The sequence below is a fragment of the Epinephelus fuscoguttatus genome, linkage group LG24, assembly GCF_011397635.1.
Source record: "Epinephelus fuscoguttatus linkage group LG24, E.fuscoguttatus.final_Chr_v1".
Lineage (NCBI taxonomy): Eukaryota > Metazoa > Chordata > Actinopteri > Perciformes > Serranidae > Epinephelus > Epinephelus fuscoguttatus.
In genome coordinates, this window is record NC_064775.1 from 265,667 (window position 1) to 291,512 (window position 25,846).

The window sequence follows — 25,846 nt, forward strand, 5'->3', positions numbered from 1 at the left end:
TGGCCACCAGTGACCACCAGTTGTTACCTGTGACCACCAGTGGTCATCAGTAGCCACCAGTAGTCACCAGTGGCCACCAGTGGTCACCAGTGGTCACCAGTAGTCACCAGTGGCCACCAGTGGTCACCAGTAGCCACCAGTGACCACCAGTGGTCACCAGTAGCCACCAGTAGTCACCAGTGGCTACCAGTGGCCACCAGTGGTCACCAGTAGCCACCAGTAGTCACCAGTGGCCACCAATAGCCACCAGTAGTCACCAGTGGTCACCAGTAGCCACCAGTGACCACCAGTGGTCACCAGTAGCCACCAGTGACCACCAGTGGTCACCAGTAGCCACCAGTAGTCACCAGTGGCCACCAGTGACCACCAGTGGTCACCAGTAGCCACCAGTAGTCACCAGTGGCCACCAATAGCCACCAGTAGTCACCAGTGGTCACCAGTAGCCACCAGTGACCACCAGTGGTCACCAGTAGCCACCAGTAGTCACCAGTGGCTACCAGTGGCCACCAGTGACCACCAGTAGCCAACAGTAGCCACCAGTGGTCACCAGTAGCCATCAGTGGTCCCCAGTAGCCACCAGTGGTCACCAGTGGTCACCAGCAGCCACCAGTAGCCACCAGTGGCCATCAGTGGTCACCAGTAGCCACCAGTGGTCACCAGTAGCCACCAGTAGCCACCAGTGGTCACCTGCAGCCACCAGTAGCCACCAGTGGTCACCAGTAGCCACCAGTGGTCACCTGCAGCCACCAGTAGCCACCAGTGGTCACCAGTAGCCACCAGTGGTCACCTGCGGCCACCAGTAGTCACCAGTGGCCACCAGTAGCCACCAGTAGTCACCAGTGGCCACCAGTAGCCTTCACCTCCATTCGACCAATCACATCCCTCCTCAGAAGGAGTGGGTGGGGCCAGGTGGCCATCCGGCACCGCCCACTCGACCGTGACTGGGCGGCTGCATCAGGCTGTCGCTGCTGATTGGTCCGTGGAGAGTGGTGCAGGGTGAGTGGGCGGGGCTTAGCTCAGTGCATCCGACGGTCCACAGACAGGGATACTGACTGAACACAAACATGTTCACATTTACATACAGGAAGTCATCAACCTTTAACCTTATATGGTGATGGGCGGGGCCTTACCTGGAGTTATGAGGAGGAGGAGGAGGCTGTGAGGAAGGAGCGCTGCTAGTCAAGGGGAGGGAGGGGGGAGAGGACAGGGAGGAAGAGGAGGAGGAGGAGGGGGGACGAGGGGAGGAGCTGCTCCATCCGTCTGATAACACTCCTTCAGACAGACACACTGACACAACATGTAAACATGTAAACAAATCTGCTGTTTATATAAAAGCTGAACTCCTTCAGACAGACACACTGACACAAACAGGTAAACATGTAAACAAATCTGTTGTTTATATACACACACTGTTTGTATATATACTTTAAATGTATATGTGTATAAATGCATGTTGATGTTTGTATATATACTCTAAATGTATATGTGTATAAATGCATGTTGATGTTAGTATATATACTCTAAATGTATATGTGTATAAATGCATGTTGATGTTTGTATATATACTCTAAATGTATATGTGTATAAATGCATGTTGATGTTAGTATATATACTCTAAATGTATATGTGTATAAATGCATGTTGATGTTAGTATATATACTCTAAATGTATATGTGTATAAATGCATGTTGATGTTTGTATATATACTCTAAATGTATATGTGTATAAATGCATGTTGATGTTAGTATATATACTCTAAATGTATATGTGTATAAATGTATGTTGATGTTAGTATATATACTTTAAATGTATATGTGTATAAATGCATGTTGATGTTTGTATATATACTCTAAATGTATATGTGTATAAATGCATGTTGATGTTAGTATATATACTCTAAATGTATATGTGTATAAATGCATGTTGATGTTTGTATATATACTCTAAATGTATATGTGTATAAATGTATGTTAATGTTTGTATTTACATTATGTATTTATGTGAATAAATGTTTTTATATAAAATATAAATAAATGCATGTGAGGGTTTGTTTAAATACTCTAAATGTATATAGATATATGTTAATGCTTGTATATGCAAATAAATAAATATATAAATATGTATATTTATAATTTAAATATAAATGTATGTTATATATATACATTATGTTACGTGTGTGTATATATAGTAAATGAAGCTGTAAAGTTTGTATAAAGATGCTTTTAAATGTCTGTTTAATTCATCTTATAGATAAATGTGCTTTGTTATATTTAATGTGAATACATGTATATAAAGTACAGTACACCCTCACACACACACACACACAGACACATGGAGTCACCTGAGGAGTGTGTGCGGTGCGGCAGGTAGGTGGTGGGGTAAGGTGTGTGTCGCCCGGGGTAACCGTGGTGTTTGTAACCGTGGTGATGATGGGATGTCAGAGGGAGGCTGCTGCCATAAGGAAAAGCTCCACCCCCTCCGGCCGAGCACAGAGACCAACCTGACACACACACACACACACACACACACGTATACATATATATATATATATATATATATATATATATATGTATATATATTAAATGCTGCCACAGAATAAATTCTAAATTATGTAACAATCAATATTTCCTATATATATATATATAATATCAATATAATTAATACACTTTAATTTCTAATTCTAACCTTAACAATTGACAGTCTACATATAAGAATTAGAAACTGAAATTAGTAATTTGTTCTCAAAAATGTCTTTTGAATATTAGAATAAAATTATATATATATATATATATATATATATATATATATTTAACATGATTAAAACATGAATACATAAAAAAACATTTGGAAACAAACACTTTAACATTTTACTACAGTTATATATTTCTAAATTAAAGTGTTAAAACAGAAACTGCAGTAAAGAAACGTGTTTTGTTTTTCTGGATTTTACCAGCACTCTGTTTATTGTGTATTTTTGTATCCATGAAATTATATTTTAAATATACTGTAATAATAATAAAGATATATATTCCTTACAAACCAATGTTCAATTTAATAACAACGACAAAATATTTAAAATCTTCAATCTAACAATTAGAAACATTTTTGGCAAGTTATATAATCAGTATAAAAACATATATATATATATATATATATATATATACACTTCTTTCTATTGTATATAAATGTAAAATATAAAAATACATATAATATAAACACTGACACTTTTGCATTGGTGGGTTCATCATGATACAATTATAATTAATTAAACACACTGTTTACAAACAAACAACAAACACAGACTGGATTTAAACTGTATAAATCGTTTTGTATATATTCTATATTATGTTTATATATTTTGTGTATACATAAAATTGTTAGTATCAGTATATGATTATTTATTTATATAAATAAATGAATTACTGTGCGAGAGGAATAAGAATAAGATAAACATGTTCAGACTCACAGGGCTGAATCCCGACACGACTCTCTGATGACTCTGCTAAGCTCCGCCCACCCGGGTTCCTGAGGTGGATAAATCAAACACCATATAACACAGTGTGTGTGTGTGTGCGTGTGTGTAAATGTGTGTATGTGTGTGTGTGTGTGTGTGTGTGTGTGAGTCACTTGACATGGTCTCTCCAAACAGTGACACCTGAGGCTAATAATGACGCTCTAATCACCTGCTAATGCTAACTTCACCTATTATCCTCGTGTAAAACGCTACGCGCTAAGTGTCACACTCTCCTCTCAAAGTATCAGCAGTAATCTGCACTGTTATTAGTTTATGGGTTTATCACATGTATCAATCCGCTGCTGAAAGTAGTCCCTGACAGTCTCACCTCTCTTTGGCGTCCAGGAAGGCCTTAGCGAACGGGTTGTATTTGATCTTCAGAGCCGTGATCTGCACAGAAAAACAATCACAGCCGACATGTCACTGATTCTTATCTGTAAATAAAAACATGCACCTGTTTCCTGTTATGACATGTTGATATTTATTTATAACTTTAAAACCTGAAGCTGTATAATGATAATGTTTACTGTCAGAGCTACATGTTGTTTACTACACAACACTGTGTATAAACAAACAGACCAGAATCACCGCCTCTGTGAACCCATCAAGTTTCAGTTACAGTTTGTGGATGTTTGTGCCAAATTATAAGACATTACCTCAAGGTATACTCAAGATATCAAGTTCAGAGTCACACTGACCTTCATCTTTGACAACCACCAAAATGTAGTCAGACCATCAGTGCCTCATTGTGGATGTTTGTGCCAAATTAAGAAAAAATCCCTCAAGATCCTCAACTATTACTTTCATGAGAATACGATGGATGCAAGGTCATGGTGACTTTTGACCTTTGACCACCAAATTCTGATCAGATCACTGATAAGTGAAACTGGACATTTGTGCCAAATGAGAAGAAATGTCCCCAAAGCATACTTTAGACATCACGTTCGCCAGTATGAGACAAATGGATAAACGTATAAGAGGGGCCTCCACAATGCCAGAGCAAACTATTACTCAGCATTAATAGAAGACAATAAGAACAACCCCAGGTTTCTTTTCAGCACTGTAGCCAGGCTGACTGAGAGTCAAAGCTCTATTGAGCCTTGTATTCCCTTAGCCCTTAGCAGTAATGATTTTATGAGCTTTTTTAATGACAAAATTCTAACTATTAGAGGCAAAATTCATGACCTCCTGCCCTCAGATAGTACCTATCTAACCTCAAACACAGCTGTAAAACCTAATATATATTTAGATTGCTTCTCCCCAATTTCTCTTCAAGAACTGACCGCAGTGATTTCTTCATCTAAATCATCAACGTGTCTCTTAGACCCCATCCCAACTAGGCTACTTAAGGAGGTCTTTCCTTTAGTTAACACTCATATATTAGATATGATCAATATATCCTTATTAACAGGCTATGTACCACAGTCTTTTAAGGTAGCTGTAATTAAACCTCTACTAAAAAAGCCCACCCTGGATCCAGAGGTGTTAGCCAACTATAGACCAATATCTAATCTTCCCTTTATGTCAAAGATCCTTGAGAAAGTAGTCGCAGACCAGCTGTGTGATTTTCTCCATGATAATAATTTATTTGAGGAATTTCAGTCAGGATTTAGAGTGCATCATAGCACTGAGACAGCTCTAGTTAAAATTACAAATGACCTTCTGATTGCTTCAGACAAAGGACTCGTCTCTGTACTTGTTTTATTAGATCTCATCGATCTCGTTCATGTTCACGATGAATCATCTCTATGTACTAAAGTTTGTTTTGGAGTTCCGCAAGGTTCTGTGCTCGGACCAATCCTATTTACTCTATATATGCTTCCTTTAGGTAACATCATTAGAAATCACTCTATAAATTTCCATTGTTATGCGGATGATACTCAGTTGTATTTATCGATGAAGCCAGAAGAAAGTAATCAATTCAAGCAGCTGTGCAGAACTTTTCGTTTTCGTTGATTATAGCGCCCCTTTGGTCGGTATGACACCCAGAGCCTGGTGTCGTAAAATTCTGACGGCAGCCGGCAATTACCGCATGCATTTGTTTTGGAGAGCGAGAGGATTAACTAACATCAGGTCAGTCCAAGTAATTAGTGGAAACAGCAAAATTACTCAGTAAATTCTCCTGTCGTCTTTCTGTCCTGATCTAATCTGTTGTGTATTTTGAGCAACTAAGGCTACCGTAGTAGTGTGAGCCTCAAGTTATTCTGGGTAATGTAGTAACCGTTGTTGTGCTACTGGAAACAATGAGAAGCAGCCGTGTACGCTCGGTGTAAGGAGGAATAAACAGTTAACAAGTCATCTGCTGAGTCCGCATTATTATGTGAAAAGAATACTCCGACGATTTGGGAGTTATGCCCTTTCTCTATCATTTTCATATTGAGGCAGCGGTTAGCATGGCACTCAGTACATCTTGCGCAGAGGGATACACCGGTGAGTAACAGCTGCAGCTGGCTCTGGGACAGGTACGCTAGGTCACTCGGTAAAAGCAAACAAAGAGACGACACTGACGATATTACTCACCCGACTGAAAGCTGTCCATCAGCTCCTGCAGGCCTGGGGCGTTTTTTCTAGTTCATCTTAGGAACGTAAAAAGTTTCAATCACGCCAGGATTAGTGATTGCTGCAAAGTTTTCATTCCTTGTGATGCACTCTCTGCGGCGCTTTTCCTCCTGATGATATATCTCCCCAGCGATGGTAGCACCGAGTCCCATTCTGTGCAGCAAAATGGGAGCGGAGGATTCAGCCTCTTTTCTCGCCTGCTCAGCATGCAACACATGGAGTTCCTCATCTGTGTACTCCGGCTCAAACAGGTATGGCTCTGGGTCTGTGTCCACTACAAGAAACTCTTCAAAATCGTGTTCAAAGTCGTCCATTGCAGCTACTATAGTCCGGAGAAATCGCTAGGCTAAATAAACAGCTGAGTTTTGTTTACAAGCTAGGTCTGTGCCTGCTCACCGGTGTATCCCTCCGCAGATCACAGCGCAGGACGTACCGACCCCCTTTAAGCGCAAGGCTAACCGCTGAGACCCAGCCACTGGACGTACAGACACAAAAAAGATATCGATCATGTTGTCTCAATATGAAAATGATAGAGAAAGGGCATAACTCCCAAATCATCTGAGTATTCCTTTATGTGAAGATACACAGTGAAGAAATAACATAAACCTAACACAGCAAAGCTGTTACCTGCAGCCTTTGCTTGCAAAGCTAACGTTACTAACATTAGGTCAGTCCAAGTAATTAGTGGAAACATGCTAACATGCTAACATTACACACAAATTAGTAGTAAAGTAAGACCTGTTCATAATGTTCTGGTGTAGCTCTGAATTTCTTATAAACTGAGGACAACTGCCTGCTGTATATTTGTGTTCATGGTCACAGTCACAGATCATTTTAGATGACGCTCCTTTGTTATCCGCCACGACATCAAAAGTACAACCAAGTCCTCATAGATACATCTCTGATAAAACTGTTAGGTGTAATGTGTTCAGCGTTGCGTACTGGTTACTCAAAGAACACTGTAAACACGGCTCCTTCTTCTTCTGTGGTTTAATCGCTGCAGGCCGCTGTGGGCGAGCATAATCACTTCCGCCACGGGTGCCATATTCTAGTTTGCTGACTTCCGCTGTGTGTCCAACCCAAGCGAGGCTACGCTAAATAGCCATATAGAGAAAGGCTTTTTTGTCGCTGTTGGGTTCAAATAAATATGTGGATCTTCAAGGAGGGGTGATATGAACTAGGGACAGTTTTATTAATGGCAAAAAGCTCCGCACAGCTGCTTTAACTAAACTCCATAATTGCCTTAAAGACATAAAAACTTGGATGAGCACCAATTTCCTGATGTTAAATTCAGACAAAACTGAAGTTATTGTTCTTGGCCCCAAACAACTCAGAGACTCTTTATCTGATGACATAGTTTCTCTAGATGGCATTGCTCTGGCCTCTAGCACTACCGTAAGAAACCTCGGAGTAACTTTTGATCAAGATTTTTAATGAAATTGAATGAAATTTAACTCCACCAAATTCTGATCAGTTAATCCTTGAAGAATTTAGTATATACTTGTACATGTGTGTACTTGTACGTGTGTATGTACAGTATGTGTGTGAGTACCTCTTCGTTCTGGTAGGCGGTGACGGCAATGAACTGCGTCTCCTTGAAGGACACGTTGGAGACGAGACGATGACGTGAGCCGACACACACGATGTGGAGCTGTGGCTCGTACTTATGGAGAGAGTTCAACATGATCTGAGGACACACGGAGACAGAGACATGTGTTCGTACACCGTTGTACTGACGCCAAGGTTTTACCATAACCATCAGTTATCAATAATCTAGTTTAAAAAGGGGCGGGGCCAGACTGAGAGGAATTCATGGACTCCATGAATCAGCAAGAAAGGAGTTGTAGCACCTTGCCCAGAAACCAGTAGGGGAGCTAACCAGTGAGTGTCTGGTGGTCAGGCCTGAACCAACGGGGCTCTGCTGGATACAGCACAAACACTCTACACAGAACCACCACCCTCTGGACCCACCTCTGGAAGGCATGGGTACTGAGGTCGGGTAAAGTTTACAGACGTGGTACATCACCTCTCTGGTGGGGAAGGAACAGAAGCTGGTGTGGGAGGTGGAGTAGTACCAACAAGCTATAGCTGGGCTCACCTATATGTACAGTGGTGGTTCTTTAACCAAAGTCCTGGAGAGGTGCTGGACTCTCACCTTTTCCAGAGTTGCCTATGACAAGGGGCAGGTGTGGGGATACCCACAAGCTCCTGGCTGAGCACCGCTGTGTTACCAAGTTGCTGAGAGGAGATCTCCGACTGATGTCCTTGCACCAAACAGCAGTTCAGAGTACCCGGTCTTCTCAGAGTCTTTGGGTGGTGTCCTAGAAGGGGTGCCAACCAGGGACTCTGTAGTTCTTCTAAGGGGCTTCAATGTTTACGTGGGCAATAAGTCATGGATTAGCCAAAAAGACCACCATGTTCAAGCACAGGGAGGCTGATAAGTGTACCTGGTACAAGAACAGCCATGGCCAAAGATCAGTGATTGATTTTCATGGTCATATCATCAGATCAGCAGACGTTTGTCTCAGACGCTCAGATGAAGAGAGCAGCAGAGCTGTCAACTGATCACCACCTGGTGGTGAATTGGATCAGATGGCGGGGAGGCTGCTGGACAGACCAGGTAAACCCAAACGTGTAGTGAGGGTGAACAGGGAACATCTGGCTGAGGCCCCTGTCCGTCAGCATGTTACACGGCCAGTCACCATTATTTTTAAACTGCATCCAGCAGTGTTTTAAGGAAATGCGGCAGGACAACAATGAAAGTTAAGGCGGCGAAAGTCAAAGCAGGGGTGGGAGGGGTGGTGGATGGGTCCAAAAACCACCGACTTTCAAGGGGGGAAAATTGACATTGCATGTAACAGGGTGAAGTTGACACGGCTTCCCAGAACATCAACAACCAACACACCCAGGGTACCCTGGATGTCATATGTGGACATGGAAAGTCCATGACCAAATGTGGACATGTGACGAGGTCGCAGTGAGAATGTGTTGACAGACCGGAGTGGTGGTTCCTATTTTTAAAAAAGGGGACCGGGGGGTGTGCTCCAGTTATCGGGGTATCATACTGCTCAGCTTCCTCAAGAAAGTCTTTTTCAGGGTGCTAAACATTAGGCTCAGACCAATTGTTGAACAAGTGATGTGGAACAGTGGACCAGGCGTCTCATTTAAAAACACTGTGTATGGATGGCTCTTGTTCGTATGTTTGGATCTTGTCCGTACGTTTGGCTCTTGTCCGAACGTTTGGCTCTTGTTCGTACATATGGCTCTTGTCTGTATGTTTGGCTCTTGTTCGTACGTTTGGCTTTTATTCGTACATATGGCTCTTGTCCGAACGTTTGGCTTTTGTCAGTATGTTTGGCTCTTGTTTGTACGTTTGGCTTTTATTCGTACATATGGCTCTTGTCTGTATGTTTGGCTCTTGTCCGTACGTTTGGCTTTTATTCGTACATATAGCTCTTGTCTGTATGTTTGGCTCTTGCTGCTGCTGGACCACGGTGCTTGGAGTCCGTGACTGGCTCAGTGGGAGTTGTAAATGGTTTCATGAATTTCTCCATGCTTTCTCTCAGAGCCTCTCTGACACCCTCTTGAGGAGTGAAAGGTCCTCCCAGCTCAGGATATTGTGTGAGCTCCATGTCCAATATAGTAACTGTTGAGCGGCCACAGGATATAAGGGAACCTCCACTGTTCCTTTGTCCTTCCCATTAGCAGCCATTTTGTGTGTGCATTTTTTTTTAAGCAGTTCCAGAAATAAAGATGATTCCTTTCTCACAACATGCCTGGGTTTATCTTCTTTGCGGTTCAATGTTTATTTCCTTCAGGTCCCATCTGGGGTGCCATTATTTTATGTGACGGTTTGACTTGAGAGACTGGTTTTTAAGGGGTGCCGGTGTTTTTGTTTGTTTGTTTCAGTCAAACACACACACCAGGACACACACTCAAAATATGCACCCTCAGCATTGAATAAATAAATAAATAAATAACCCAGCATGAAACAAGAACACATTATGATCATAGGAAACACACAAACACAATATTTCATTGCACATCCAGTGTATTTGGAAGTTCTCCACTGTTGTGGAGTATTCAGAGTTCATGCAGGACTAATTCACTTTTCATATCCAGTGCCCAAAAAACAAAATAGAAGAAAAAAAAGAATACTCCAGTTCAGGTTTTCCTGAAGACCTCAGCACTCCAGGGGTAAACCTGGTGCCTATAGGAAACACAACCAAACAACCTCAGTTTGGAGGGCCATTTGAGCAATACGCCAACATAGTGTGAAAAACACATTTTAACAAGATACACAGTACAAAACAAAAGCATTACTTTTAAGTCAACACAAAATCATTCACTCACGGTCATCAGTCACATCAGTCAGTACGGAATCCGTTCCGGATTTTCCTTCTGCTGGTGCCTTTAGACTGACTCCACAGATGGTGACGTCAGCTGACAGCCGGAGCGATACGGTGCTAGAGGTAGTGAGTCAATATTAAGTAGTGAGCAGCCTGATCATAGGATGATGGTTTGTCAGATGGTTTGTCAGACATAACCAGTAAGAAAAAGTCTCACCATGGGTTTCTTCCTCCTCCTGCGTGGTTCAGTCTCCTGCTGCGTGCTGCTGCAGTGACTCCTCTCACAGACTGCCAGGACTGAACACGGAAACAGATTACTTTGAATGAAGCCGCGAACCACGGACAAATCAGTGAGTAGTGGGTGTGTAAATAGGTGTGTCCAGGGGTTACGTCAGGCACCTGGCTCACAGGCTGTCACAGTTTGGCTTTTGTCTTTACGTTTGGCCCTTGTCCGAAAATGTGGCTTTAGTTCGTACATATGGCTCTTGTCCGTATGTTTGGCTCTTGTCTGTATGTTTGGCTCTTGTCCGTACATTTGGCTCTTGTCCAAACATTTGGCTCTTGTCCGTACATTTGTCTCTCGTCCAAACGTTTGGCCCTTGTCCGTACATTTGGCTCTTGTCCAAACATTTGGCTCTTGTCCGTACATTTGTCTCTCGTCCAAACGTTTGGCCCTTGTCCGAACATTTGGCTTTTGTTCGTACATATGGCTCTTGTCCAAACGTTTGGCTCTTGTCAGTACATTTGGCTCTTGTCCGAATGTTTGGCTTTTGTCAGTATGTTTGGCTCTTGTCCAAACGTTTGGCTCTTGTCCGTATGTTTGGATCTTGTTCGAACGTTTGGCTCTTGTCCGTCTGTTTGGCTTTTGTCCGTACATTTGTCTCTCGTCCAAACGTTTGGCCCTTGTCCGAACATTTGGCTTTTGTTCGTACAGTTGTCTCTCGTCCAAACCTTTGGCCCTTGTCCGTACATTTGTCTCTCGTCCAAACGTTTGGCTTTTGTCCGTACATTAGTCTCTCGTCCAAACGTTTGGCCCTTGTCCGAACATTTGGCTTTTGTTCGTACATATGGCTCTTGTCCAAATGTTTGGCTCTTGTCAGTACATTTGTCTCTCGTCCAAACGTTTGGCTCTTGTCCGTACATTAGTCTCTCGTCCAAACGTTTGGCCCTTGTCCGAACATTTGGCTTTTGTTCGTACATTTGTCTCTCGTCCAAACCTTTGGCCCTTGTCCGTACATTTGTCTCTCGTCCAAACATTTGGCTCTTGTCCGTACATTAGTCTCTCGTCCAAACATTTGGCCCTTGTCCGAACATTTGGCTTTTGTTCGTACATTTGTCTCTCGTCCAAACGTTTGGCTCTTGTCCATACATTAGTCTCTCGTCCAAACATTTGGCCCTTGTCCGAACATTTAGCTTTTGTTCGTACATATGGCTCTTGTCCAAATGTTTGGCTCTTGTCAGTACATTCGGCTCTTGTCCGAATGTTTGGCTTTTGTTCGTACATATGGCTCTTCTCCGAACATTTGGCTCTTGTCCAAACGTTTGGCTCTTGTCCGTATGTTTGGCCTTTGTCCGAACATTTGGCTTCTGTTCATATATATGGCTCTTGTCGGTATGTCTGACTCTTGTCCGAACGTTTGGCTCTTGTCCCGTATGTTTGGCTCTTGTCCAAACGTTTTTCTCTCGTCCGAACATTTGGCTCTTGTCCAAACGTTTGGTTCATGTCCGAACGTTTGGCTTTTGTTGATACATATGGCTCTTGTCTGTACATTTGGCTCTTGTCCGTATATTTGGCTGTTGTCCGAACATTTGGCTCTTGTCCGTATGTTTGGCTCTTGTCCGTATATTTGGCTCTTGTCCGAACATTTGGCTCTTGTCCGTATGTTTGGCTCTTGTCCGTATATTTGGCTCTTGCCCGTACATTTTTAGTATGGATCTTATGCAGTGTTTTATTAATGAATAATTTTAGGAGACTGAGCTGCTAGGACAGTAGTTACTGTTCTATTTATTTTCTTTTATCGTAAGTTTTTTATTTATTCTGTGCAATACAGTCACAGTCAGTGCAATTATCTGTGTTTGAGGACTTATACACTTTTAGTGGGACGGTGCAATATATGTTATGTAGAGTGTCCTGTAATGTTATTGTACAATTGTACGATTACTTTGTTGCATTGTGATACATAAGAGTGATGAACTGTAGTTGCAGCTGTGGCACTGTTGTCCAAGACAAATTTCCCTCCGGGGACAATAAAGTCTAACCTTATCCTTATCCGTAAAATGAGATCACCGGTGTTTTCCCTCATAGGGCTGCTGGCAGGGGCATGGGAGTTTGTCCATCCAGTCTACATGTGTTTTGTGGAGTTGAAGAAACCTTCTGACTGCGTCTCTCTGGGGTCTTGTCGGGGGTACTGCGAGATATGGGATACCAGGGCTGCTGCTATGACCCATCCAGTCCCTGTATGACCAAAGTGAGAGCTGCATTCGTACACTTGGCAGAAAATCAAACTAAGTGGGTGTTCTTCCTCTGCCAGAGTTGTCACCAATCCTGTTTGTGATTTTCATGGACAGGATCTCGAGGTGCAGTTGGGGGGAGGAAGGGGTCTAGTTCAGCAACCTCAGGATTATGTCTCTGCTGTTTGCAGATGACCTGGTTCTGTTGGCTTCATCACACCGTGACCTCCAGCATGACCTGGGGCAGTTTGCAGAGTCAGCTCCTCCCAGTCTGAGGTCATGGTTCTCTGCTGGAGAACAGTGGATTGTTCCCTCTGGGTTGGGAGAGAGTTTATTTTTTATTTTTTTATTTAAGTATACATTGTCACTCTCCACTTTCAGTCTGTGCTTTGAACTGCTCGGGGTCTTGTTCACACTGAGGGTAGAATGGAGCGTGAGATGGATCAGTGGTTTGGTGCAGTGTCTGCAGTGGTGATGGCGCTGCACCAAATCGTCATGTTTCAGAGGGAGCTGAGCCGCAAGGTGAAGTGTTCGATTTCCTGGTCCAACTCCGTCCCAACCCTCACCTATGGTCATGAGCTCTGGGTAGTGACTGAAAGAATGAGGTCACAGATACAAGCGTCTGAAATGAGTTTCCTCTGTAGGGTGTCTGGGCTCAGCCTTAGAGATAGGGGGAGGAGTCAGACATCTGGAGGGAGCTCGGAGTAGAGCCGCTGCTCCTTCATGTTGAGGTGGTTCAACATCTGATCAGGATCCTCCTGGTCCAGCTGGTAGGAGGCCCCGGGGCAGACCCAGAACACACTGGAGGGATTATAGATCTCATCTGGTCTGGGAACACCTCGGGGTCCTCCAGGAGGAGCTGGAGAGTGTTGCTGAGCAGAGGGACGTCTGCTGCCACCAAGACCCGGAGGAGAGGATGGATGTACTCTGTCTCTGTAAGACGTCGTAGAGTGAAAATATAATGTAGCATAAACAGGAAATTCTCGAGTACAAGTACTTCACAGTCATATGTGTGTATCAGTGTGTAGTATTTGTGTGTATTTATCTGTGTACACAAACACACATACACAGAGCAGAGTAAAGTTTTGGGAGCTCCTGTGACTGAATGAAAAACACAGAGTGATCCAGCTGTAGAGTTTATGGAGCTGAGCCATCTTTGTCTTTTGGCCCAAACCCCTCTTTTATCCATCTGTCTTTTCTCTCCATCAACGCCCCCCCCCCCCCCCCTCTCCTCCTCCTCCCCCTCACTAACGAGGTCCAATTAACCAATCCCAGCTCTCCAGGCCAACACACAAAAACAAACTGTTTTCTATTCAGATTGAGAGGCTGGCTGACCCCACCACTCTGTGTGTGTGTGTGTGTGTGTGTGTATGTGTATAGTTTACCTCTCCCTCTCCGTCGTCCATCTGAAGCATGATGGGTAAATTAATTTCCCAGTAAAAAACATAATTACCATAATGTACAAATAAGCTGAGCAATTATTTCATTATGTCCGAGCTGCTGCCGCGGCGGCCGCTGTCGTGTTCCAGCACGGTGTGTGCGTGTGTGTGTTATCGTGTGTGTGTGTGTGTGTGTGTGTGTGATAATGGGGTAAATATAAACAATGTTATTGCCAATTTTCTAGTGTGTGTGTGTGTGTGTGTGTGTGTGTGTGTGAAGGCCTCTCGACAGGAAGTGCATTAAACTGCCGCCGGCCAATTAAGAGCTGTTTATCCGGTTCCCGTGGTTACGAGGGGGCGAGCAGGTGAAGTAGAGCGAGGAGAGCGACTGAAGTGCTTAATTACAGGCAGTAGTCTCTCGCCCACTCCATACAGAGAGAGAGAGAGAGAGAGAGAGAGAGAGAGAGGAAGAGGAGGCAGAGGAAGAAGAGGAGGAGGAAGAGACGCTCTTGACATGAAGAGACGGATCATACACCACGGAAGAAAAGTCAGAGGGAAAAGAGAGGAAGAAGAAAAAGATGATGAACTACAGACAGAGAGGAAGAGGAAGAACATCAGGGATGATGAAGATGACGAAGGAGATGAAGACAATGACGAAGAACAAGAAGAAGACGAAGATTAAGAGGAAGAAGAAAGAGATGAAGATGGAGAAGGAGAAGACGAAGACAAAGAAAAAGTAGAACATGACGATGTTGATTCATCAGACGGAGAAGAGTAAAGAGCACACGCCACAACACAAGCGCTGGAGACAGCATTCTCATTGCGTCGCTGCTACACGTGACATAGGCCTGCTTGTTGGCCACGGCGACTTGCATGAGGTGGTGTCCCATTTCTTAGGGAAAGATCTCTTCCCTAATATTTCTCACTTCCCTCATCAAGGGTTATCTCACAAACGAGGGCACTCAGTACCAAGAGGAAGATTTAAGGGTCAGAAATGGGACAGGCCCAAACACAGGAAGAAGAAAGAGATGAAGATGAAGAGGAAAAGATGATAAAGAAGAAGATAAAGAAGAAGAAGATGAAGACAAAGATGAAGAAGACAAGGATGACGAAGACGAAGATGAACACAAAAATGAATAAGAAAAAGACGAAGACAAGGAAAAAGCAAAAGAACATTGCGACAAAGACAATGATGATGAAGGAGAAGAAGAAGAAGAATACAGTGACAATGATTAAGAAGAGGAAGACGAAGATGATGAAGAAAAAGACAAAGACGAAGAAGAGGAAGAACACGAAAACAAAGATGAACATTCGATGAAGACGAAGAAAAAGTGAAACAACGATGATGAAGATGAAGAAGATGAAGAACTACAAACAGAGAAGAAGAAAAGGCACTGTTGACATGGACATCTTGATAATGAAGAGGAGGAAGAGGCAGAGGAAGAGGAAGAGGAAGAGGAAGAGGGGGATGAGGAGCACAGTGAGGAAGAAAAGAAAGAGGAACAGACAGTGTTCAGATGTCCTCACCTGTCCTCCTCCGTTGACCTTGTTAGTGAGTTTGACCTTGTTGAAGGTCACGGCCGCCTTCATCCAGTGAGCTCCGAAGTTTGGCGAGTCGGGGTGGATGTAGATGCCGCCATGTCCCCGACCCTCGCTGCGGCCCTCCGCCCGCCCCGCCGCCACCCACTCTCCATTCACAAACTTCCAGCGGCAGCCATCGGCCGGCACAAAGTCCAACAGGAAGGAGTACATGGAGCTGGGGTCCAGACCGGAGACGCTGACCTTCAGGACCGGGAACATCCGCCTGGACACACACAGAGACATGGCGTTAGCGTACTACAGGAAGTACTGACAGTTTATCAATTCAGTTCAATCAATTTTATTTATAAAGCCCAATATCACAAATCACAATTTGCCTCACAGGGCTTTACAGCATACGACATCCCTCTGTCCTTATGACCCTCACAGCTGATCAGGAAAAACTCCCCAAAAAACCCTTTAACGGGGAAAAAACGGTAGAAACCTCAGGAAGAGCAACTGAGGAGGGATCCCTCTTCCAGGACGGACAGACGTGCAATAGATGTCGTACAGAACAGATCAGCATGATAAATTAACAGTAATCCACATGACACAATGAGACAGAGAGAGACAGAGAGAGAGAGAGAGAGAGAGAGATGCAGGTAATGACAGTAGCTTACAACAACATTAATGAAAGTAATAATATTATAGTTATAATTACGGCTATTGTGGTACAATATGTTTACAGGAACTACTAATACTACAGGAAGTACTGAAAGTTTACAAAAAGTACTGATACTACAGGACGTGCTGAGAGTTCACAGGAAGTACTGACACTTTACAGGAAGTACTGCAGTGCGAGTAAAAGTGAAATATATTCTGGTTTTATTTAGCTAATTTTAGTAAACGTTAGAATGCTTGCTGATGCAGGCAAATTGCTAGCTAGCTAGCGTAGCAAAATACTGTTTTAAGTGATTAATGTCATTTAATTCATCCCGACTCCAGGGTTAATTTGGCTGCTAAATTAGCAGCCTTGACATTTGCAGATTAATTTATCAGCTAATGTTACAAAGCAACCAACAGCAGATCTGTACAACAGAGCCTAGTTACAGCTAGCAGGCTAACCTTAGCTTGTTTTCTCGCTCACATTACAAAGCAACCGACAGCAGATCAACACAGCGTTATGTTACATGTCATAATGTTACTTACTGTGACTATTTTATAACTACTCATTCACTACAATTATTAAATGTATTACTAATACATTATGATCATTATCAATCAATCAATCAATCAATCAAACTATTATTAACATAATTACTAATACAATTATGATATCAACTATTATTGTTAATCATACATTAAAACTGTGAACATTTATTTTTACAATACTCATATTGAAATTACTACTTTACTGGTACTATTACTACTAAAACAGAAAAAGTATTATTACTAATTATTACGTTACTACTGATACATTAAAGTTATTAATGTTATTACTAATGTGTTACAACTACTAAGACTATTTCTAATACATAACAATTATTATTAATTATATATTTAAATGTTGAACATTAATTTTACATTTCTTTCTAAATTACTACTTTACTACTATTACTACTAATACAGCACAGTTATTAACATTATTACAAAAAAACACAAAAATGATCAAAAGTGCTACTAAAACATGACAATTATTAAAATGATTACTAATACACATAATTGTTATTAAATATAACAATTATTGACAGAATTACTAAAATGCTACAATTATTACAATAATTTACATGACTATTATTAAAATTACAAATTACAAGATGGCTACTACTCCTTTTGCTACTTATTCAGCAGTTACTGACATTGTCACTGATACATTATAATTATATACATGATCACTGATACATTAAAATTATTAACATTATTACTGATACTTCCTAATTATCAACATTATCACTGATACATTATAATTATTAACATTATTACTGATACTTTCTAATTATCAACATTATCACTGATACATTATAATTATATACATGATCACTGATACATTATAATTATCAACATTATCACTGATACATTATCATTATAAACATTATCACTGATACATTAGAATTATTAACATTATCACTGATACATTAGAATTATAAACTTTATCACTGTTACATTAGAATTATTAACAATATCACTGATACATTAGAATTATAAACTTTATCACTGATACATTAGAATTATTAACAATATCACTGATACTTCATAATTATTATCAATCATCTTTTAAAATTATGGAACATTAATGTTACATTGCTACAATTAAAATAACTACTGTTTCTACTAGTATAGTGCAATTATTAACATTATTACTAATACATCATGGTTACATTATTACTAATATATTTCAATTATTATTATTTATACATCAAAATGATGAATGTTATCACATATACATTACTATTATAAAAATAACTACGACTACTATTTTTATCTATATATCACAATTATCGTGTTATGCAACAATCCTGTTGCATAAATGTTGTTTGCTATGCAAACACAATTATTATCTGTATTTCTCGTCTGCACCTTAAGAGTAGCCCCCGCAATTCCGCTGTATAGGTAGCATCCTTGTTAATATGCAATGACAATTAAGGCTTTCTGTTTCTATTAACATTATGACTGATACATCACAATTATTATAACTTAAACGAGAAAATTATTAACTCAATACCTAATACTAATACATTATGATTTTTTAACATTAAGATTATTATGACTTATACATTAAAATAATAAAGATTACTTATTAAAATCACTGCTTACAAATGACAATTATTAAAAATACTGCCTATACACTACAATTATTCACATTATTACTTATACGTTAGAATTATTATTAATTATATGTTAAAAGTATGGACATTATTACTTATACATTACTAACACATTTACAAAAATGACTAATTTACTACTGCTATTACTACTAGTACATTCTTACTAATACACAACACAAAATTACTACTTATATATTATACATTTTAAAAAATAATTACTTATGCAATATAATTAACATAATTGCTAAAACGATACAATTATTAACTTCAGCACTTACACATTACGATTATTATAACATTACAATAACAAACATAAATTTTTCACACTACAGTTATAAACAGTATAACAAACACATTACAGTTATTAACATTATTCAAAGGGAGAGTTTGTGCAGGTGAATCATGAAATGTTCTTATCATAAAACTGAATAAATAAAGTTTGTTTGTTTGTTTTTGTTGTTGTTTGTTCTGTGTGTAAAACCTTGTGAGGTAACTGAGGCTGTCAGATGAATGTAGCGCAGTAAAAGTACAGAGCAGAATAAAAAGGAAGTCCTCACATAAAGTACGGGTGCTTGATTGAAGTGATTTAATAAATAAACTCTGGCTGCGTGTGAATGTTCATCTGTGACCACCTACTAACAGCCTGCTCTCCATCACTAACAGCCGCTCAAGTGGCGTTCTGCAGGTGTGAATGGAGTGTTTTCCCAGCGTGGGGCATGACCGGTCAACACGCCTCGGCTACACAAAAAAACACACACACAGGCAACGTTAACAGTCGCTATCGAGACTAATGAATAACCCCGATTAATAGGATCACTGATCCGGAGTCAGCTTCAAACACAGACACACCGAGAGGCGACCACGTTCTCCTGGTGGTTCTGTTTCATCTGGAAAATATTCAGAGAACAAACATTCATGTGGAACCACTGTGCGTTAGGAACAGGTTTACAGAAAGTGTTTCTAAAATAATACCAACTAACTTGTCGAATCTTCAGGGGTTTTATAAAATAAACCATTTACTGATCTGATTGTTGAGTTTTCTGATTCCCTCATGATGTTGTGAATATTTTATTTGAGTCTCTGTCAGATCCAGGTGACAGTTTATCAGAACCGTTGTCACATTTTGAAGCCCAGTTTTAACCTGAAAACGATTTTAGTTTTTCCACAGTTAAAAACGTAAATTTCCTTATTCTTTTTTTAGTTGACAATCTGCATCGCAGCCAACAACCATCTTTGAGCACTTTGAGATTCCTTGGAATGTAAAGTGCACAATAATTAAAATGTATTAATATTATTGTTATGATTACTAATATCTTTTATTTTCACATTCAACAAGAACAGAGAAAGTGCATTGTGCCCCAGATGGGTTTCAGGAAACTCAGTCGTCTTCTGTTGAAGATCCCGCTGAAGTTTTCAACTCTGGAGATGTTTTGTAAAAGCACTGACCATTTGATTTAGCCAGCTTAGTGTGGACACACTCTGAGATTCCTGAAGATGCGTCACCTCTGAATGAAAAGCTGAATGAACAAAATGGGGCGGGGGGGTATCCTGATCAGCTGTGAGGGTCATAAGGACAGAGGGATGTCGTATGCTGTAAAGCCCTGTGAGGCAAATTGTTATTTGTGATATTGGGCTCACTGATGAATGAAATCTGGTGACATCACAGTGTTTCACCATAGCTCGGTGAAACATCAACCTGAGCAGGTGGAAGAACATGCCGCCAGCAACCAGCAACCCACAGGTGAACTGGTGACCAACAAATGGATAATTGACCTTCATGTGGACGGATGAGCCTTAGGTGAACAATCGACCTTAAGGTGGACAAACAACCTTCAGGTAGAGGAACAACCTTCAGGTGGACAAACAACCCTCAGGGGGACCAAAGACCCTCAGGTAGATTAACAACCTTCAGGTGGACGAATGACCTTCAGGCAGACAAAACGACTTTCAGGTAGATGAATGACCTTCAGGTGGACGAACAACCCTTAGGTGGATGAACAACTGTCAGGTGGACACACTACCTTGGGGTAGACAAACAATGTTCAGGCGGACGAACGATCTTCAGGTCGACGAACAACATCCAGGTAGACGAACACACTTAAGGTGGATGAATAACTCTCAGGTGGGCGAAGAACCTTCAGGTGAATGAATAACCTTCAAGTGGACGCACAACATTTGTGTGGACGAACAATGTTAAGGTGGACAAACGACCTTCAGGTGGACAAATGACCCACAGGCGGATGAATAACCTTCAGGTGAACGAACTACCTTCAGGTGGGCATACTACCCTCAGGTGGACGAATAACCTTCAAGTGGATGCACATCCTTCATGTGGACAAACAATATTCAGGTGGACGAACAACCCACAGGTGGAAAAACGACCTTCATGTGGAGGAGCAGCTCTCAGGTGGACAAATGACCCTCAGTTGGAGGAATAACCTTCAGATGGACAAATGACCTTCACGTGGATGAATAACCTTCAGGTGGACGAATAATCTTCAGGTGGACGATGACCTTCAGGTGAGTGAATGACCCTTAGGTGAAGACGATCCACAGGTGTACCCTCAACAAGCAGTTTTAAGGAAGCAGATTTAGTTGCCTCCATGGAACCAAAGTGTAACCTCAAGGTGACGGAGCAGGAAACCCTCAGACGGATTGTTTTGAAGTTTCATGAGGGGGATGGATGACTCGTTGTCTCAATGTGAAAACAACAATCACACAACAGACACAAACAACCTCAGACAGTCATCATGGTTACCGTCCGTTCTTGGTGACGATCATCTCGTTGGTGATGTGCTGAAACTTCCTCCACAGCTCGGCATCCTCCAGCACCACCCTCAGTTCGCGCTCCGTGGGATCACCCTTCTCCCTGCCGGCCTGCAGCTCGCTCTCCACCGCGCTCAGCAGCCGTGACATGCAGCGTTCAGCCGAGCCGGGGCTGCACAGAGCCCCACCCATACGGACTGCACCTGCAGCAGCGGCGGCAGCGTCAGTGGTGGTCCGGTCTGCTGAAGACATGGACTCCTCGTCCTCCTGCAAGCCCTCCACCTTCATCTGGAAACACAAAGATCAGAGGTGTTGACACATTCGGAGGCTGAAGATCGAAGAATTCAACAGCTGTGTTGTTAACTTTGGAGAAACATCACTTCGTCTTGGAGTCGTCAGTGTTTTTTAAAATACTCTTAAAATTCTTAAACTTCTATGAGGAACTTAAGTTTTAACCATCGTCATCATCAGGTGGTGGTTTGGAAGGTGGCAGGTCGCTGCGTGTGACGCTCATTAGTTCAGTTTGAACTAATTGAAAATTAGAGAACTGGAAGTTAAAATTTTTCACCTGTGGAATGTTGGACAGAAAACGTAAAACTGAAAAACTGAAATTTGAGTTTCTACTTGTGTTTGTGTGTCGGGCTGCGTCAGAGGACTAGCTTGATACTCTTCAGCCAACTTACCTCTGATTGGTAGGCCGGGGTCGTACGTGTCGCCTATTGTCACGTCTGTATATTTTAATGGTTTTCTATCCAACATTTCACAAAAAGATGATTTCAAAAACTAAAATGGATTAATTTTTCAACATTCACTGCACATTTTAGTGTGGACGGAGAAGAGAAAGAACACTTGTGGCACATTTTAAGAGTGGACAAGGTAAAAATTAAAGTTTCAAAAACTACAGTGGATTAATCTTAAAACACTCGTGGCAGCTTTTACTGTAGACAAGGTAAAAAGGGAGAATTCTCGAACACTTGCGGCACATTTTAGTGTGGACAAGAGTAAAGGTAAAAAAGTAAAGTGGATGAATCTTAAAACACTTGCATGACTTTTTAGTGTGGACCAGGAAAACAAGGTTTCAAAAACTAAAGTGGATGAATTTTTCAACAGTCGTGGCACGTTTTCATGGTGACAAAGAGGACAGAGATTTCAAAAACTGAACTATTTTTATGTTTTTCTATCCAACATTCCACAAGCAGGAAAAAGGATGATTTCAAAAAATAAAATTAATCAAACATGCAGAACATTTCAGTTTGTACAAAGAAGAGAAGGATTTCAACATTTCCAGCACATTTTCACTGTGGATGAAGAAAAAAGGAAGATTTAAAAAACTAAAGTGGAGGAATCTTTAAACATATGCAGCGCATGTTAGTGTGGCTGAGGAAAAATGGTTTCAAAAATGAAAGTGAATGAATTTTAGGAGACCTGTGGCTGGCTGAAGAAAGAAAATGATTTCACAAACTTAAGTGGATGAATCTTAAGACAATAGTGGCGCGTTTTACCGTAGAAGAGGTAAAAAGTGTAAAATAGTGTGGACGAAGAAGAAAATAAATGTCAACACTGTGGCACATTTTAACTGATTTCAAAAACTAACGTGAATGAATCTTTGAATACTTGCGATATGTTTAAGTGTGGACAAAGAGGAAAAGATTTCAAAAACTAAACTGGATGAATACTCGCAGCACCTTTTAGCGTGGACGAAGAATAAAAAAGATTTCAACGCTTCTGACACATTATAAAGTGTGGATGAGAAAAAATAGAGATTTGTAAAAAACTGAAATGAATTAATTTTTCAACAACTACGGCACACATTAGTGTGGATGAAGAAAGAGGAAGATTTTAAAAAACTAAAGTGGACGAATCTTAAAACACTTGCAGAATGTGTGTGTGGACGAGGAAAAAGAGGTTTCCAAATCTTTATCAGCTGCTCCAACAGTCCACAAATAAAAAATAGAAACACAGCTTTAAAATCTGGATTATGTAAACTGATCTGAAAAATAAAAAGTAGTTTTAGAAAACTGAATTCAGTTTTCCAGTTCATTGATTTTCAATTTTTTTTTTTACATGAAAATTGAAACTGCTGAGCGTCAGCGTGGAGCCACATCAGACTGTCATCTGACTTTACACTGAGTGGATGTTTTCCCAGTGGTTTTTAGTTATTTATTTATTTGTCGGAGTGATTCCTCTCCGTGTTGATGTGTTGACTGATTTTGTCACAGTGATGTGAAACATGAGTTTGAAGGAGCACCTGAACACATCATCAGACTGTCAGAGGACAAAAAGGAAAAGTGAATCGTCCTTGAAGATTTGTCTTTGTCTTCCATTGCTGCGTCCTGATGATATGCATTTTGTTTCTGTTTAAACTTGGAGTGTTTTTCTGATTGCATCAGTTCAGGATTTAGACGAACGTGTGCGGTCTCAGGCTGTTTCTCAGACTTTAATATTCTGCGTCATTCTTTCAACATCTCTGAGGTGGATTTTTAGAAACTTTATGATTTAAAGAGAATTTAAATCTCTGATTTAACAAATATAAAGTCTGTAAATGTGAAGTCTCCGTCGGTTGGTCTGACGGGTCACATTTTGTCTCAGAGGACAATAACTTTGTACTTTATATGATGGATGTGTTTAAAGGCATTTAACTGATGGTGTTTTATGAACGTCTATATGAAGAGGTGACGCAGCAGCTTCCTCTAGTTTACATTATAATATTATTTCATGTTTACAGCTCAGATGTCCTGTTTTTAACCTCAATGATTCAACACTCATTTTATTCTCAGCAGAATTTATTATTTAATCTTATTTCTATTAATTTTATTTTATCATTTTTTTATTTGATTTATTTTACACACATGTTGTGATATTTATTCCATTTTCTGTATTTTATCTTTGAACAGGTTTAATGACTCATTAAAATACAAACACAATGTACATTTGGATTTATTGTTAAAGTCTGAATGTGAACATTTTAGTTAGTGTCAAAAACAAAACAAATGGAATAAGACAAACAACAGTTTTATCATCTGTATCATTAATTTTATTAATTTATATTCTGAAATATAAAGTTTTTATGCACCATTTATTTAAAATTATTAATTAAATAATTAATCTATTTGATCTTTACCATTATTAATTAATCTATTTTTATCTTTATTATTATTTTATTTATTTATTTTTATCTTTATTATTATTATGATATTCATTTATTTATTTTTATCTTTATTATTATCATATTTATTTATTTATTTATTGTACATCTCTGTCTTCTTTTATAAAAGGTCTCCTGACACATGCACATGTTCTCACTCATTCTGCCATCAACACATTACACAACTAAAAATAAATAAATACATAAAATCAAAGAGATAAAAATTTGGTTTTCAAATTTTGGTTAATTTAAAGTTTATTATAAAACATGTAAAAATAAATAAATGATATTATTTGGGAAGTAGGTGTTGGCACTGTGTTTAAACTTTACTGTCATTTAAAACATTTTTCATTTTAATATTCTTTGAATATTCTTAAATTAAACTTGTCAGATATATAATCTGTAATATATAAGAGTGTGTGTGTTAGTAAATGACACGCAGTGTTAAATGTGTTTGTGTTTTAATGAGATAATGAGTTAATTATGATCTGAGCTGGAGGAAGTGCTGACTTCCTTTCTGTGACGAGTTCACAGGATGAAAAGAGGAAATAAACACATTTAATAAAAACAGAAAGAGAATCATCACATTTATATGTTTTCATATTTTATCATAAATTAAATAATAAACACAAACTGACCTGATCCAGAGGAGCCTCTGAGAGGAGCAGGAATAATCCAAACTGAGAATTAAAGAAGAAATGATAATGATGATGACGATGATGATGATGTGAAGGCACTCAGCGTCCGACTGAAACAATCAGACACATCAGTCTGACTGACCCTCCATCCGACCGTCCGTCAGACTGATGCTCCGACTCTCAGATTTCACTCAGCCTCTGATGGGCTGCAATTATCACACACACACACACACACACACACACACACACACACACACACACACACTTAGAGTTAAATCATGACATCACACAGACAACAAACAGAAATTTGACTTATTACAGATCCAAAATTGACATCAAAGGATTTAAGATCTGTGTGTGTGTGTGTGTGTTTGTGTGTGTGTATATATCTCATACACTGCTAAAAACAGCAAGGGGAACTTTTAAATGACAGGTCATGGACTTTCCACTTCCATGTATGACGCACAAGGTGTGTTGGTTGTTGACGTTCTGGGACGCACGGTCTTACTGATCTAGTTTGTCTAACAGTGTGATCAGAAACATGCACACCAGTAGCCTGCTGGAGGTCATTTTGAAGGGCTCTGGCAGTGCTCCTCCTGTTCCCCCTCACACAAAGGAGTGGTCCTGCTGCTGGGTTAATGCCCTTCTTCGGCCCTGTCCAGCTCTCCTGGTGTAACAGTCGGTCTCCTGGTATCTGGTATC

General features: G+C 40.4%; 1 protein-coding gene across 1 annotated transcript; it reads right to left on the minus strand.

Annotated features, from left to right (window-relative positions):
- Positions 1–886: 886 nt before the first annotated feature.
- On the minus strand, positions 887–25,263 carry LOC125885069 (T-box transcription factor TBX19-like). Its single transcript, XM_049570493.1, has 9 exons — positions 25,145–25,263; positions 21,354–21,649; positions 15,780–16,056; positions 7,626–7,760; positions 3,843–3,904; positions 3,467–3,525; positions 2,342–2,500; positions 1,131–1,287; positions 887–1,052 (listed from the first exon to the last, which is right to left on the minus strand). Exons 2-9 carry the CDS (start codon positions 21,647–21,649, stop codon positions 887–889), a joined length of 1,311 nt encoding a protein of 436 aa, XP_049426450.1. The 5' UTR covers positions 25,145–25,263.
- Positions 25,264–25,846: the final 583 nt, after the last annotated feature.

Excerpts from the sequence above, each read along its gene's own strand:
- LOC125885069 (XM_049570493.1), bottom strand. The coding sequence starts at position 21,649 with ATGAAGGTGGAGGGCTTGCAGGAGGACGAGGAGTCCATGTCTTCAGCA. Across the intron at positions 16,057-21,353 it reads ATCGTCACCAAGAACGGACG|GCGGATGTTCCCGGTCCTGA; the intron begins GTAACCATGATG and ends GTGTGTGTCCAG. Across the intron at positions 1,288-2,341 it reads GCACCGCACACACTCCTCAG|TGTGTCTGTCTGAAGGAGTG; the intron begins GTGACTCCATGT and ends ATGTTGTGTCAG.